The sequence below is a fragment of the Eptatretus burgeri genome, chromosome 5 (assembly GCF_056783735.1).
Source record: "Eptatretus burgeri isolate ZD-2024b chromosome 5, Ebu_testis_v1, whole genome shotgun sequence".
NCBI classification, from domain to species: Eukaryota; Metazoa; Chordata; class Myxini; order Myxiniformes; family Myxinidae; genus Eptatretus; species Eptatretus burgeri.
The window spans coordinates 27,396,313-27,413,812 of record NC_140965.1 but is presented as its reverse complement, the minus strand read 5'-3'; the positions used below and the strand labels follow the sequence as shown (position 1 = coordinate 27,413,812).

Below are 17,500 nucleotides of genomic sequence, written 5' to 3'. Positions count from 1 at the left end.
GATTTATATATAAACTAATGAATTATAGAGAAAAACTCATCTCTCAGAGTTCTGGAAGATTTTATCAGGTTCCATAAAAATTATATTGATTTATGTTGAAATTTTATTGAGATCATATACAGTGGGGAGAACAAGTATTTGATACACTGCCGATTTTGCAGGTTTTCCCATTTACAAAGCACGTAGAGCTCTGTAATTTTTATCATAGGTGCACTTCAACTGTGAAAGACGGAATCTAAAATAAAAATCCTGAAAATCACATTGTATGATTTTTAAATAATTAATTTGCATTTTATTGCATGAAATAAGTATTTGATCACCTTCCAACCAGGAAGAATTCCGGCTCTCACAGACCTGTTAGTTTTTTCTTTAAGAAGTCCTCCCATTCTCCACTCATTTCCTGCATTAACTGCACCTGTTTGAACTCGTTCGCTGCATAAAAGACAGCTGTCCACACTCAATCAATCAGACTCCAACCTCTCCACAATGGGCAAGACCAGAGAGCTGTCTCAGGACATCAGGGACAAAATTGTAGACTTGCACAAGGCTGGGATGGGCTACCGGACAATAGGCAAGCAGCTTGGTGAGAAGGCAACAACTGTTGGCGCAATTATTAGAAAATGGAAGAAGTTCAAGATAACAGTCAATCTCCCTCGGTCTGGGACTCCATGCAAGATCTCACCTCGTGGAGCCTCAATGATCATGAGAAAGGTGAAGGATCAGCCCAGAACTACACGGCAGGACCTGGTCATTGACCTGAAGAGAGCTGGGACCACGGTATCAAAGAAAACCATAAGTAACACACTACCCCTTCATGGATTAAAATCCTGCAGCGCACGCAAGGTCCCTCTGCTCAAGCCAGCGCATGTCCAGGCCCGCCTGAAGTTTGCCAATGACCATCTGGATGATCCAGAGGAGGAATTGGGAGAAAGTCATGTGGACTGATGAAACGAAAATAGAGGTTTTTGGTTTTTACTCCACTCGCCATGTTTGGAGGAAGAAGGAGGATGAGTACAACTCCAAGAACACCATCCCAACCGTGAAGCATGGAGGTGGAAACATCATTCTTTGGGGATGCTTTTCTGCAAAGGGGACAGGACGACTGCACCGTATTGAGGAGAGGATGGATGGGGCCATGTATCGCGAGATCTTGGCCAACAATCTCCTTCCCTCAACAAGAGCATTGAAGATGGGGCGTGGCTGGGTCTTCCAGCATGACAACGACCCGAAACACACAGCCAGGGCAACTAAGGAATGGCTCCGTAAGAAGCATCTCAAGGTCCTGGAGTGGCCTAGCCAGTCTCCAGACCTGAACCCAATAGAAAATCTTTGGAGGGAGGTGAAAGTCTGTGTTGCCCAGCGACAGCCCCAATAACTGAAGGATCTGGAGAAGATCTGTATGGAGGAGTGGGCCAAAATCCCTGCTGCAGTCTGTGCAAACCTGGTTAAGAACTACAGGAAATGTCTGATCTCTGTAATTGCGAACAAAGGTTTCTGTACCAAGATATTAAGTTCTGTTTTTCTGATTTATCAAATACTTATTTCATGCAATAAAATGCAAATTAATTATTTTAAAATCATACAATGTGATTTTCAGGATTTTTGTTTTAGATTCCTTCTTTTACAGTTGAAGTGTACCTATGATAAAAATTACAGACCTCTACGTGCTTTGTAAGTGGGGAAAATCTGCAAAATCGGCAGTGTATCAAATACTTGTTCTACCCACTGCAGCTGCATAGGCTTTGGCACTCGAGAGCAATTAAAAAATACAATCCAAAAAAAAAAATATTTTCTCTTCAAAATTTGTTTTGCTGAAAACACTTCCCAACACTCACTGATGAACCTCTGAAAGGTTGATGAAGATAATTTCAGCCATCTCTGAGAAAAATGGTGACAGACACACACACACAATGGCTCTCTTATAGTATAGATCATGAACAATATCCTCCAAAAAGCTTGTGTGTGTGTGTGTGTGTGTGTGTGTGTGTGTGTTGTGTGTTGTGTGTGTTGTTTGTGGAGGTACGCACATGTCCTATTGCACTTGTCAATAAACTGCCAGATTTACCATGTTGATAAAGGGATTTAAGCAATGCTGGACATTTAGAAATTGCAACATCATCCAACAGAAGTACAATCCCTGATCCCCATGCCTCCAGTTGGTAAATGGTATTTCATTGAACGAGGTAATGAGGAAGATACACACTATATTGCCTTTCAAGGCTGTCAAATATAAAATGAGGTCAAGTGGAATCTTGTGGAAGCATCTATCAATTTCCTTCAACAATGGATAATGTCGGAATTGCAGTTATCGGGCTTGCAATATCCTTTCTCATGCAACAATGAAATCGCCAGATGAAATCATCCAGCCTCTGCACTCATTGTGGATGAATCAGAAAGTTGATTAATCTCTATGTTCATGTCATTCTCAATATCAGGTCATGTGATTCTCAGTGAATAATGTACCTTGCAAACTTTAATGGTGTACATGATCTGTTTTCTCCTGACATGGCAAAGCAGTCGATTTACTTTGTCACCAAGTGCTATCAAAATATTACAGACTAAAGTTTTTGTTTCAAAAAACTCATACAGCTTTGATGTTCTATGGTGCCTGTGGAAAGATAAATAAAAATTCGGATCTTTTCATTCCCAAACCTAAGGGTCATCAATGGTTTTTATTAGGATGTCATATGACGTACTTCTGTCAAGTTGTATTAATTATATCATGTTATAACAGTCGATAAATAATGGAGCAAGCCAATAACCTATATGACGATATATATTTCCCTTAATACGTATTGTTTGAACATCAGTTGCACCATGACTGCGTCTCTTAATTATGTACTATTGGAACATACCTTTTAAACCTTTAAACTGCTGAGATCCGTTAGACCTTTTAAGACCCTTTAGACGCTGTTAGACATTTACGTCCTTTTGACCCCTTGATACCCTATCCACCTCTAAGGCCCCTAAATACCCTTTAGAAACAATCAGACACTTTAGAACCCCAATACTATTTTAGACCCATAAGACCCTTTTAACACCGCTAAGACCCTTTGGAATCCTTAGAAACCCGAGACACTAAAGAACACGAAGACTCTACAGACCCCATTAGACCCAATGGACTCTTAAGGCACCATTAGACACTTTATAGAACATATGTACCCCTTCACCCTTTAGACTTTTTATACCCTTTGGACCCCTTTTTAGATGCTTTGGACCCCACAGACCCTTTTGACCTTTACACTTCTTAAGTCCCTTCACTCCCTTTAGACCCTTTGCACCCCGAGACAGTTTGCCACAGTTTTCATCATGGAAGTTCTGGAGTTTCATTAATTTTTCAAGGTACAGTCAGATTTTTAATATCACCAATCAAATGCTCAGAAAACAACCAATTTAAGATTCCTTCCCAATGATAAGGTCTAAGGTATTTTTGCAACAATTTTCAACAAATCAGAGCACTTTGTCACCAGTTGATATTGTGTAGAGAAAGAAATGAAAACTAGACGATGTAAAGACAAGATTAGCGAGAGCACTATCACTGATCAATTTACTTTTCTCAGGCAAAAGTTCCAACAAGTGATCTTATATGTACAAGCTCCTCTGTGTCTTGGACATGAGAAAACACCAAAAAAAGCTTTGATGAGGTATCAAAGTACAGTTATTGCCAAACGGCACAAACACAGGAGATCTTTCAGTCACATCACTGAATCATGTAACCTGTTCGATCCATATGACGTTCCTCAAAATTGGATCCAGCATCTGACATTATGCACAAACACTTTGTGAAGGGAAATGTTATTCTCAGTTAATATCAAAATATACTTTTAGATGTGTCAAGTGTCCTTCAATCGGAAAGGCAATAGGAGAGTTGCCAACATCACCAATGGAAAGAAAATATCCAGATGCAAGAGCAAAAGGAAAACAGAATTTTCTTATTGGACAACATATTAGTGGTGTGTGTGTGTGTGTGTGTGTGTGTGTGTGTGTGTGTGTGTGTGTGTGTGTGTGTGTGTGTGTGTGTGTGTGTGTGTGTGTGTGTGTGTGTGTGTGTGTGTGTGTGTGTGCGTGCGCGCGCACTCTATATCCACACATACACATGCATGAGGTCTGACAATAAAGTTCCAAGACGTTTTTTTTCTCGACAGGTGACAGCACTGGCTTGGGCTTCATAATTGGATGTTCATCATAATCTTGTTGTCATTACTATGTTCACCGTTGTATCGATTGCTTGTGTTTTGTTGCCCTAATGGAGTTTTGTTAAAATTATAAATGTTGCATTCAACTTTTGAAGATGATTGACAAATTTATGGAACAGAGAATAATCAAGATTTTGGTAAAACGAAATAAAAGTAGCACGGACATTTTCGACAAGTTTAAGGTGGTGCACAGGGAAGATTCTATGTCAAGATCATGTTTGTTTGAGGAGGCCAAGAGCTGTAACTTGGTTTGAGGCAATTTTTTTTCTTGTTTCCAGACTGAAAACTCCATTGAAAGGAACTTATTTTGCATCAATGAAAGATCCATCGAGCCACGACCAGTGTCTGTCTGTTTTTCTGTCTGTCTGCCTGTCTGTCAGTCTGTCTACAGACGTCAGTCAGTGATCTATGAAGTACTTGATTTCATTTAATTATATGTTTTGAGCACTGGAGAACATGATGGAAAATGAACCTGTAGTTTTGCAGTACTTTGGCTCTGAAATTGGCAAAATGTACAAAATCTCATTCCAATCTTGCATGCATACAGAGGAGTAAAGGGCCGGTCACACCTTGACGTTTTAGCCAGCGATGGCAACGTATTAAAATGTATCGAAAACGCTGGCTTACGTTGAACTTTTGATGTTTTTTTTTTTAAAGATTCGGACGTATTCATAGCGACTTGGTCTTATGTATAACGCATTGGTAACGGACACAGAATGTTTCGTTGTGTTATAGATAACTTATACCAATGAATGCTGAACCTGTTGTGGGCCTACACAACCGATGCCCAACGATAGTCTAACTTAGGCATAGCGCTTTGCACGCATCGCCGATGATGTCGTGACGTAGCCTATTAAAAGGCTGACACACAACGATTCGAATCATAACTGCCGTAGAAATGGAAGTGACAACATCGCGGTCACACCTTGGCGATCTTGCCAGCGTATGCCGACCTAAGAAAAATGTCTAAAACGTTGGGGCACGTCAAATACGGTATGAGTAAGTTTGGTATACGTGAGTAGAACGCTAAAGTACGCTATCATACATCGTAGTAAGTAGAGTATGTCAAGAAATTTTAAACATGTTCAAAATTTTACGACGTACTCGGCATATGACACACGTTCCCCATGCGATGGGGATAAGTTTTACACACGATATGTGGACACTTACACACGTCCACAAACGCTACTTATAAGCTACTCATAAGTCAAAACACGTCGCGGTAATGTCTTTTTTACGCGAAACTTATTTCTAACTTATGTTTGACGTGCTTTGAACCAATTCTTTACGTAGTCCCAACACACATCGACGTATGTAGACGTATTCCAATGACGTCTTCCGGTCGACAAAAAAAATAAATGAACGTGTTTCTAGCTTACAACTGCCATATAAAGACGTGTTGCCAGCGGTTTTGGGAATTGGTATATAAAAATGCTGCTCATAAAAGGGGAACCTAACAGTGTTTTCGAGTCCTTTTTGAGTCGATGTCCATGTCAGCAGTAACAGTATCAGTATCAGTATCAGTATCAGAATTAGTATTAGTAGTAGTTTGTTCATGTTGGCAGTAGTAGGTGAGTGTGAGGGGGGGGTGTGGGTTATGATGGATCGTCCTTGCGTCCACGTGTCCACGGGTAGGAGACATCTTTGCACCATTGTTCGAAGTTCTTCGCGGCTAATTTTTTATGGGGCTTTTTCAACAATGAGCTATAGCTTGTTTTTACGATTAAGGTCTATTCATAACGGGTTGGACAAATGCACAATGAACTAATAATGTGCATAGAGCGCTTTGATTACTTAGAGATACGATATACCAATGAATAATTATCGTGAAGCCGGCGTTCACAAACTATGCCCAACGATAGCCTAACTTATCCATATCGTGCGGCAGTTTATCTTTGCCGGTGACGTAGGGTTTGCTATTCATAGGCTGCCACTCAACGATTTAAATGGCTGCATCTCCACTATTGAAAGTAGACGCTTGCGCTCAACAATTGGATTTTTTTTACACTCAACGACTTTTAAACGGTACCACTCAGCTATTTTCATTGTTTACAATGAACGATTTAAATTGCTGTCACTCGCCTTTGTTTTTTGACGCTGGTGCTCGGAAATTTTAATCGTTTCTATTGAACGTGCTAAATCGCTCAAACCCCACTGTTGAAAGTAGACGCTGCCGATGGACAATTGGAATCATAGCCAAGCTAGACATTGAAGTGTGAACATCCTCGTCATGCCGAAGAAAAGTTTGAAGAATGCTGCAAATAAGTGTCCTGGCTGTGGACGCTGACGCAAGGCCGATCCATTACACCGACGTCTTTCAGCCTATGAGTAACTTAAAAGTAACGTCTGTCGATGTGTGGCAACGATCGCGTAACGTGCCAACAACACGTTAATCATAGGTTAGAAATAAGTTTCGGGTACGCTAAACATTACCTCGGCGTGTCTCAACTTATGATTAACTTACAAGTAGCATTTGTTGACGTCTGTCAACGATCGCAGACCGTGCATACAACTTGTGGCCAGCGTAGCGGAACGTGTGAGTCATACGCTGACATACGTCGTGAAATTTCAAGCATGAAAAAATTTGAGGACAACCAAAAAGTACAATGTTTAAAGCCAGCGTACAACGACGTATGGCAGTGTTTTTCAACGTGCTCTCAATGTTATCAAAACTTATCCATAACGTATTCAACGTGTGCCAGCGTTTTAGAAAAAAAAATTCAAAAATCGGCATACGTTGGCTAAAACGTCAAGGTGTGACCAGGCCTTAAGGTAATTTGTTTAGTCTGTCTACCTGTCTGTCAGTCAAACAAAACAGAAAATCATTCCAAACAGGAAACTTGCTGTTTTTGAGGAAGTCATAAAGGACACAAATAACAGGCACGAAGAACTAATGTAACATGTTAAATAAGGTGGTGTAAAAGAAGGTGCATCAACGGCGGTAAATGTCTGAAGAAAAAAACTCATTTTCATTATACAGCCTTTAAAACCTTTATATTATTTCAATTTAATTATACACTTGAACACTGAAGATTGTGGAGAACACAAATTGCCTCCATTGAACTTTCAAAAACTTTCCATTTGGCAGTCGTACTTGGAAAAATATTCACACCACCTCATGCTCTGAGGGAAGAGTAACTAAGATTCAGCAGACAAATATAGCGGTGCTGAGTGCAAAGCAAGAGCAAAACATGCAAAATGCAAAGCACGAGTTCACATGTCTTTTTTCTCAAGACTGTGTGGGGTAAGGTATTCTATGAACTCTCTCGTTGGCACTTGAAGGACGAAAGCCCTTCCCACCCCCCTTTGCAATATGTTTTTGTGTGAATTGATGAGATTCTCATCAGATTTACACTTGGTAAATCATAAGGTGATTTTCTTTTTTTTTGAGGTCTGCACTGTAATTCCGCATAGTGCATTTTATTTTGTTCCCCATGCTGACTGAGATTCATCATTCTTGATGGAATTTTGATGCTGTCTGGTGAAGCTGCAGTTCATCTGCAGGAGTTTTAAAGCTGGGTGTGGTTGACATCATTTTGTTCGTCTTCTGTACGCTCCTAGTATCAGTCCCTTCTTTCCCCTGCTTCATAACGCTCTTCATCTTCCTGGAAAATCCAATTTATTGGACTTTGAACCTTCTCAGTAATTTGTGTCGTTTTGTTGTTGCCATAAATTCCTTTTTCATTTTACATTTTCTCTAGCCTTGTCTTTTTCTCATTTATATTCCTATATTTTGAAGCTTCTTTATTCCTCTCTATGATTGTGCTTTTGATTTATCGCATCATTGGTGCAGTAAATGCCACTCATCATTGTATGTCCATCTTTTTTAATACAGGTGTAAAGGCTCACATAAGAGTAGAATGGCAGGAGGTAATGGATCATGAGACACAATTGGGCAAATAGAAAACAAGATGATGTTAACAAACAGATGTACCACAATATAAAGTGAGTAAATTGGAGGAGAAGCATGAGAACAGGATTCCAGCAGGTACAAGAAAGCACAGTAGTGGAAGTGGGAGAGACTACGAAGTGCTTTTGTTACCATAAAGTTTTTGTTGATGATGAAAGACCTGCAAATTCAGACCTCTCTTAGGTCTGGTGCCAAATTCTGGTGTATTTCAGGAGAGAAAGACTGGTTGCAGGTTGGAAGAGAGACTGCACGTTCTCATTAAGTGGGGTTGGCATTCCGGAAGGAAAAGGAAAGCTGCTTTTTGGCCAATGCTTCACGACATTAAGTCGTAACAGAGATGAGATTTCAGGCAAGACAATGTTGCTGGATGTGTGAAGGGGCATGAACTGATGGAGAAGAAAGAAAGTAGTTCATTAAGAAATTAACTTGTAAATTCCATTGTGTCCAATCACTTAAAAGGATCAATAGGCACAGGAATACACCAAAAGACACTCAGACAAAGCTATGAAGCATTTCCTGTGACATGGATCAAAAAGTATCTTTTATTACATAAAAAATACAAAAGCCAACCTGCATATGCTGCTTATGCATACCAAATGATGGATAAAAGCCCTGGAGATCAGACAAGAGATCAAGGTCATTCTCTGGACATATGTCTCACATGTGACACAGTCTGGAACTCAGAATTTATCTCCAAACTCAGTCTGCAACATCGAAGACCGCTTCCTCTCATGACTTGCTAACTTCCTCCATTTTCACAGTCAGAACATGGCTCTCAAGATGATTCTCTCATCTCCTCTACATGTTGAGGCTGGAGTGCCCCAAGGTAGTGCATTGGGCCCAGTCCCTGTTCCTTGTATTCATCAACGATAATTCTGATTCGATGGGAAAACCTTCCTTATGTTGTTTTTTGATGGGTCCACCCTCTGCCATATCATCTCTCCTCCTTCAGGTAGGTAGGCAAGCAGCCTCTTCCCTCTGTGCAGACCTGGACAGAATCAGGAGACAGTCCAACACTTGGAATATGTCTTTCAACTCTGACAAATACAACATTTACACTGTCTTTCTGAAATGATCGTCTGGTGAATCCTCCTATCTACTTCCTTAACAACCTCTTAAAGAAGTTAAATTTCTCAAACATTTAGCCATCACCATCAGACATGATCTATCTTGGGCAAACCACATATCCAAGTTGGCCTCCAAAGCCAGTCGCCGACTGAGCATCCTGTCATGCAAAGTTTTATCTTGGGAAATACGAACGTCGAACAAAATCAAAGGCTTTCATTTGTAGCTTCATGGAGTACTGCTTTGCCATTTGGGATGACACGCATGTCTCACACCTTTCACATCTTTATGGTGTGGAAACCAAAGTCCTCAATATAATTGGAATATCTTGTGATGAAGATGAATCTCCAGGCCAACTTGGATATGTGGTTTGCCCAAGATAGATCATGTCTGATGGTGATGGCTAAATGTTTGAGAGATTCACTATTACTCCTGCATCACAGACAGGTTGGTGGCCTCCGTTTTCTACCTTCTCACTGATATTGCACCCTTTGTCCCTTCTCTGCTATGTGTCCTCCCTACTCCCCACCCCCCAAGCTCCTGGATAACTCAGGGTGTACAGAGTCTGATAACCACCCACGTCTGGCCAAACCATCATGTCCGCTCATTTGTTCCTCTTTCCTTTCACCAGAAGAACCAACTTCCTCAGTCCATTAAATTTCTTTCTTCCCTCCAGGGCTTCAAGATGGCAGTTCACCACCTCCTCAGATCATCACTCATCTATGCTCATGATCTTCTCTGCCCTCATTAACTCTGCCAAAGCCCACCCCTTCCTTCCCAGGTTGTTGTGTTTCTGCACTCTCTTTAGCTCCACTCACATTTCTGGGGTTTTTTTTTCTTCCATTGCTGTTTCAACCCTCGTTTTCCCTTATATTTTTCAGTCTCCTTGAAGTTGCTGCATTTGAGCGTATATCCAGCATGTTCACCTTGTGTCCCCCTCTCCCCTTCCCCCTTTGCTCCCATTCTCCCCTTGCCCATTCTTACTCCAAGTATCCATCTGTTGTGTCTCTCTATTGGTGGGTTTCCTCACTTGATGAGTTTTCCTACAAGGAACTTTGATGCAGGAGACCAGTAGGCCGATCAAGCCCGCACAATGGTTGTCAATCTACAGTTGTTTGTCTTTGCTCCATATTTTTCAATGCAGAGTGTTGAGCAAGGAAGCAGCATGTACCATATTAAAAGTTTTTGTTCGGACTCGGCTGGCGTTCTAACTACCGACCTCTCAGACTCAAAGTGGACATCTAATCATTAGCCCCCCCGCCCTAGAGTCTGCTGATAAATCTCTGGGCCTGTTACTCCTGCTTTCCACTTTGTTCATTCTGCTCTGTTTTGTGTTCTAAATCTTCCACGAGCTTCGACTTTTGGATCCATAGATAATTACGCTTGTGTGCGTAAAATAACAATGAACTGAACTTTAAACGGTGGTTTACAAATTTCTATAGAATGGATGGTATATATTTAATTATATTTAATGGTATAATGGGAATCCCTGATAATATTTTCCCGTTCAATGTCAAGGTTATAATGTACCTAAAAAAAGGGAATTGATATATGTCCCACCATTCCATGCAAATTGTCACTTGGTTGTAAAACACCATTATCGTTGATATAATGTATTCCAGTTCCTTCTGGCACTTTCAGTGATTATGGGTACCCTTAGGAACTGATTTTGGGGAGAGAGAGAGAGAGAGAGAAGAAGAGAGGAGAAGAGAGGTTTGTTGAGAAATTAATGCATGAACTGATGGAGGAGAGGGAGTAGTTAATTGTTTTGTTTTATTTCATGAATAAGAATTCTTTTTTGGAAATAGTGTTCCTTTTTTGTCGATAAATAGGGTTCCTTTTTATATATAAATAGGGACTTAGAAGACCTGAATGGAGCACACACAATAATGCAGCAGGGTTCTTTCAAATGCCATCAACACTGCAAACAGGTTTGATTTGATTCCAAGCGACACTTTGCAAAGTGGTTTGAAGAAAACTAGTGATATGGGCTGAATAATAATTTTGATGCTTCAATCCTGGTGGGCATGCAGGCACGTCTGATGGTGCAGTCCGTAAGGAAACGCATGGAACCAGACAATCTTGGAAAATCAGCATCTACACGCAGTTTCATTTCTCTTCTTCGAGTTCTACGGCATTCCAGCCAGAAAGACATGCTGAAATTACTGCAGAAAGAGCCAGAAAAGACTCTGTGAGTTTAACAGTTGTGCGAGTATGGACATGCCATGAAACCCATTACCCTTATCACCTCTGACATCGAAGGTGGATGGAGGTGATATTTTCACCCCTGTCTGCCTGTCTGTTTGTTTGTGAGCACGATATCTCAAAAGGTTGTGTATGGATACGGACAAAATTTGGTGGAGAGCTTCACTGTGTGACACGGATGAAATGATGACATTTCGGTGAAGATCCAGATCCGTATCTGGATCCGAGAATTCTAAAGTGATTTTTCACCAATGAGAGATAGGGCCAAAAACAACATGTGGTCTGGTATCTCAAAAACTTGTGACTGAATCAAATCAAACTTGGTGAGCAGGTTGGGTATGTGACAAAAAACTATTCATTCAATTTTGGTGAAGGTCCAATTCCGGATCTGGATCCAAGAATTTTTAAAGCAATTCTTCACCATTGAGTGAAAGGGATAAACAATATATATATATCAGGATATCTCAGAGTTATGGAAGGATTTGGATGAAACTTGGTGGATAAGTTGGTTAAGTGACAAAAAACAAGCCGATTAAATTTTAGTTTAGGTGCAAAATTCAAATCTGGCCAATCGGTGGAATACAACACGTGAAGTAATCAGCCTATGGTATGCGCTCTCCCGAGTGCCTTTCCAGTTACCTCACCTGGAACGTAGTTCTGGGAAGCTTGTGGGATGGCGCGTCGTCCATCCGTCTGTCCGTCCATCCACAAATACTTTCAACTTCTTCTTTGAAACGACTCCTACGATTTCAATAAAACGTTATGACAACACTCAGCCCTGTGTATGTACCAAAGTTTGTTCATGGCATTAACAAAAAATCGGGACCTAAGGAGGATTATGGGGGTTGCCCCCCAAAATAGGTATTTTCTTTCTTCTCAGAAATGACACAAACAATTCTGATGAAACTTGATTACAACCTTCATCACCCATTGTCGACGAAAATTTGTTCATTATATTAGAAAAATCGAGCCCTCAGGGTGTTCAAGGGGGGTTGCCGCCCCCCCCCCCCAAATATGCATTTGCTTCCTTCTCCAAAACTACACAAATAATTTTGATGAAACTTGACCACAACCTTCATCACCCATGATCTACCAAAGATTGTTCATGGCATTAAAAAAAAAATCGGGGTCTATAGGTGTCTACAGGGGGGGTTGCCCCCCCACCCCCACCCCCCCCCCCAAAAGAGGTATTTGCTTTCTTCTGAGAAACTACACACACAATTCTGATGAAACTTGACCACCACCTTCATCACCCGTGATGTACAACGGTTTGTTCACAACATTAAAACAATTGGGGTTTAAGGGATTCTGCTTGGGTGTTGCCCCCCAAAATATGTATTTGCTTTCTTCTCCAAAACCACACACATAATTTTGTTGAAACTTGACCACAAGTTTCATCACCCGTGATATACCAAAGTTTGTTCATGGCATTAAAAAAAACATTCCTTAGATGTTTACTTTCTTCTCTATTAGATGTTTTGGGGGTCATCCATGCTTACGAGTGGTTTCCTGGTTGTCTTAACCAGCCGCTACCATGTGAGCACCCAGGGGTGTTGCCGCTATGCATATTTGTATTTGTCATGGCATTACTTAAACATATTGGCAATACCCTTGGGTGCTCACCAAGTTGTGTATGGTTTCGGCTGACCAAGTTGTGTGTGGTTTCTGAGAAGAAAGCAAATATACATGTTTGGGGTCAACCCCCTCGTACAGCCCCTTAGACCCCAATTTTTTTTTAATGGTGTTTACAATATTTCGTACATCACGGGTGATGAAGGTGATGGTCAACTTTCATCAGAATTATTTGTGTAGTTTTCAAGAAGAAAGGAAATTCATCTTTTGGGGAGCAACCCCAAGGTAGACCCCCTTGGACCAGATTTTTTTTAATGATGTGAACAATCTTTGGTACATCATCGGTGTCGAAGGTTGTGGTCAAGTTTAATTGAAATTGTGAGTGTAGTTTTGGAGAAGAAAGCAAATACATATTTTTGGGGGATTTTGATAGTGTGCGTTTGTATATTGGAACACAAGAAGTTGAAGCGGTTGATTATGTCTCTGCTGTATCTGAAATGATGAAATTTACACTCTATACATTCAGTGATAGAATGGGAAAGGGGTCTGTCGAAGGTTTTATTCCTGATATGTCAACGGGAACAAACACAGACCCTGGATATACTCAAAGGAAAGGAGTGTATAATGATGATACAAAAGCAGTTTTACTGTGGCAGTTCCTCTTAAAGGTATATTTGGATTTTGTGATCATGATAAAGTTCTGTATGGTCTTAAAATTAGATTTCAACTACAAAGGAATGATAATGAAAATCGATTGCTTTTTGGTGTTGGTAATGCTTTTGGTGATCAGAATAAATTTGTAATTGAGGAGATGAGTTGGTATATCAGTGAATATACTCCTAATCTTAAAACAGAAGAGATGTTGAATCGAAGACTTAACTCAAAGAAACCACTCAGTGTATCATACCTCAAAAGAAGATGTCAACACGTTAAACTCAACCAAACTACTTACATGTGGAATTTGGGTGTTCTGGAAGGAAAGCCACGATATCTGTGGATCATTTTTAAAAAGCCAGATGGTGATACTGCGACTGATAAGAATAATGCATTGAGTGATAATGCTAAGGTGAAACAACTTCGCGTTTCTCTGGATGGAACATTTTATCCACGAGATAGATTGGAAATTAATTGGGGAAAAAAATGATTTTGCTGAAGCATACAAGTCTTACCAAAAGGTGTGTGAAAGTAATGGAAATAAAGAACCTATTTTGGATATGACAGCATTTAAAAGTTTGTATACAATCTATGCGTTTGACCTGAGTGCTCAAAAGGAAACTATAAAGTCTAATCGAGTGGATACTTCCCTATACATTGAAAGAGGAGAGAGTGAAGAAGTTGGTACATATTGTTTGCTTTTGGAAGAAACAGAATTGCAGATTAATACAGATAATGGTGTGATGATTAGTCTCACATAATTTTTTGTTAAATAAATGAGTGGCAAAGTACCAACTGGGGTATATGTTAATCAAATCAATCTTCATAAACTATCATCTTGTGTTCAAAATCAAAAGCCTTGTACGATTAACGTTAATACAATTCAGAGAAAAGGAGCAGTAAGAATTGATGTTTTGCTCACAAGAGAACAGGTTAAAATCTTGAATGACACTGGCTCACTTAAAATTAAAATGACAAAACCAATGTTGAAAAAATATTCAATAAGAGAGACGAGTGGAGGATTTCTCCCATTTCTAATTCCTTTATTTGCTGGTTTAAGTGCGGTTGGAGCATTGATGGGTGGTATTTCAACAGCGGTGAAAACTGCCAACGAAAGGAAGGCTCAACTCCAGGCTCAAAAAGAATTGGAAAGACATAACAAAGAGTTGGAGAAACAAATTAGTGGAAGTGGTGTAATTAAAGATTTTGCTGAAAAACTTGAAGGTCTGCCTGATAAAGCGAGATTGTTAGTTGGAGATATGCTTTCTTCTATAGCACAGGTGGTGTAAAATAAATATAAAATTCTATAGCACAGGAGCACAAGCAGTTGTAAAATTAACGAAAAGAGGTAATGGATTATATCTTTCTAATAAATAAATGAGCATTGATGAGTGGTTTAAAGAATTTGGAAAGAATACAACATCAAATTTACAACTTGTCGAATATTGCAAGAAATTAAAAATTCATAATGTGGTTATTTGTATGAGAGATGAATTAACAAATGTGCCGAAACATACAAAGAATATTATTATGAACTTAGAAGATAATAATGGGAACGGTTCTCATTGGGTTTGTATTTTTAATAGTCAAGACAAATATTATTTTGATAGTTTTGGTCTTCCACCACCTGTTGAAGTCATAAAATTCTTACAGAATGGTGTTTATCAAACATTTAAAGTCCAAGAATTAAATTCCAAGTGTTGTGGTAAATTATGTCTATATGTGTTATTTCAACTCAACAAAAATAAAAAAATTTATGATATTATTTTTAATCTAATATAAATGACTTATGTTGGTAAAGATGGTTCTATCTTTGGTGTATCTCAAGAACTGGATATTGATTTATCAAATTATTACACAAAGGCACAGGCTGAACGACATAAATATAATATAACCAAAAATATTAACATGAAAAATGCTTATAAATTAAAAAATTATCCAAGCCCGACTGACGCGAATGACTTGGTGAGATTAAGCAATTTATCACAATATATATCCTTAAATAAAACGGCCGTGTATTCCAAAGATACAGAAGTGTTGATATTATCTCCAGGTCATACAGAATTCACAGTTCGAATTGAAATAAATTTTTATAAAGAAGGGCGTATCGTTTGTATGAGAATAGAACAATGGGGGTATGATATGAATGATTTAGGGTATAATTGGTCATTTAAAATTAACCTCGAAGACCTGGAACAATTAAATCAGTCTCGTAAGGAAGAATATTATCCACTTGGTATCGAGAATGAGTTTTGTGGGGCCACGATTAGTAAACAACAAATAAAAGAATTTAATAAGGGTAAATATAATAATGGTTTTGCCCTTGTTTATATCATGAAAACAGAAAAAACAGGATTATATATAATAAGTAAGGAAATACAAAATGATTTAACCATGGGAAGATGGGGAGGTGTTTCGTGCCATAATATTATTCGAACATATATTTCTAATACATAAATGACAGCAAGAAGGCTTCAAGAAAATTATCATTTCTGTGTCCAAGCATACCTTCAAGAAAAGGGTATTCGGTATTTTAATAAATATGTTCTACAACATAAGAATGAGGTATTTTCAATAAAAGATTGGCATTATGCTGATGTTGATAAACCGACAACTTTAGATTTAATTAGAATGTTAAATAATGAAAAAAATTATAAAGTTAAGAAAAGGTAAGGCTCTTTTAGAAATTCAAAAGAAATTTTATTGGTTTCCTGTTGTAAAAAAAATTATTTTGGATACAGGAATAACAAGAAATCCTGATGAATATATGTATGATATTCTATGGGGTATAAGCGATTCAAGGATAATAAGGGATGAGGAAGGAGTTGAAGAAGAGAGGGAAGAGGAGGAAAAGGAGAAGAGAGAGGGAGAAGAAAGAGAAGGAGGAAAAGGAGAAGAGAGAGAAGGAGGAGAGGGAGAAAAAAGGAGAAGAGAGAGAAGAGAGAGAAGGAGAGGGAGGAAAGAACGAGACAAAATAAATATCAAAATATGGAAACCAGTGAGATTAAAAAAAGATTGGTGGTATTACAGAAAATAACTCAACCCACCGAGGAGGAAAACAAAGAATTGACAAGTCTATTTGCAATACTTTCGACAAGAATATTGACATCGACAAGCTATTCATTTTAATTCAAGTTTTTCATTTTTATTTTTTTTCTTAAATAAATGGAGGAGAGAGTGAAGGCATTTCTTAGGATTCTTTATGTTTTAAAAATTAAGATTCAAATGTGCATGTTGCAAACTAAAAAGGTTTTTGCACTCTGCAAGAATTTTTCACATAAATAAATGAGTTATTGTCTCAAATGTAAAAAGAAAACTAATACTAAAAATATTTCATATATTAAAAGTAAAAATAACAGGGTTATACAAAAAGGTATATGTTCGGTGTGTGGTTCAAAAAAAAATCAATTTATCTCCAAACACAAACTCGGAGGAGATATACAAAAGTTTTTATCAGGAATTAAATTTACAACTACTGGAATACCAGGGGAATTACATCTTCCAGGGTATTCTTTCTGTGGTCCAGGCACAAACTTCGATAAAAGATTAGATGAGGCAGACAATCCTAAATCCTGGAGTAAGCCCATCAATAGAGTTGATGAAGTGTGCATGAGACACGATATTGATTATGGGAATACCACAACGTTGGAAGAAAAGCATGAAGCCGATAGAGAAATGTTGTATAATTTGTCTCTGATACAAAATCCAACCTTGAGAGAAAAAGTTGATCGTTTCATTGTGAAGAAGATGATCAGTGCTAAATTGAAACTTGGACTTGGAAATTCAAAAAACTTATAGGCTCTAATGATGTCATTAAGACTGAAGAGCAATTAGCTGATGAATTACATAAACCAATACATATTCACAAAGTTTCAGAGAAGGAAAGTTTATTCCAAGG

General features: G+C 38.8%; 1 protein-coding gene across 3 annotated transcripts in view; it reads left to right on the top strand.

Annotated features, from left to right (window-relative positions):
* Positions 1-17,500, top strand: part of LOC147026123 (microsomal triglyceride transfer protein large subunit-like) — a 227,369-nt gene that overhangs the window by 124,221 nt on the left and 85,648 nt on the right. For all 3 annotated transcript variants that reach the window (XM_085881241.1, XM_085881240.1, XM_085881242.1), the window contains exon 8: positions 11,205-11,362. In XM_085881241.1, the coding sequence (XP_085737367.1) occupies positions 11,205-11,362 (158 nt within the window). The remainder of the gene's footprint in view (positions 1-11,204; positions 11,363-17,500) is intronic.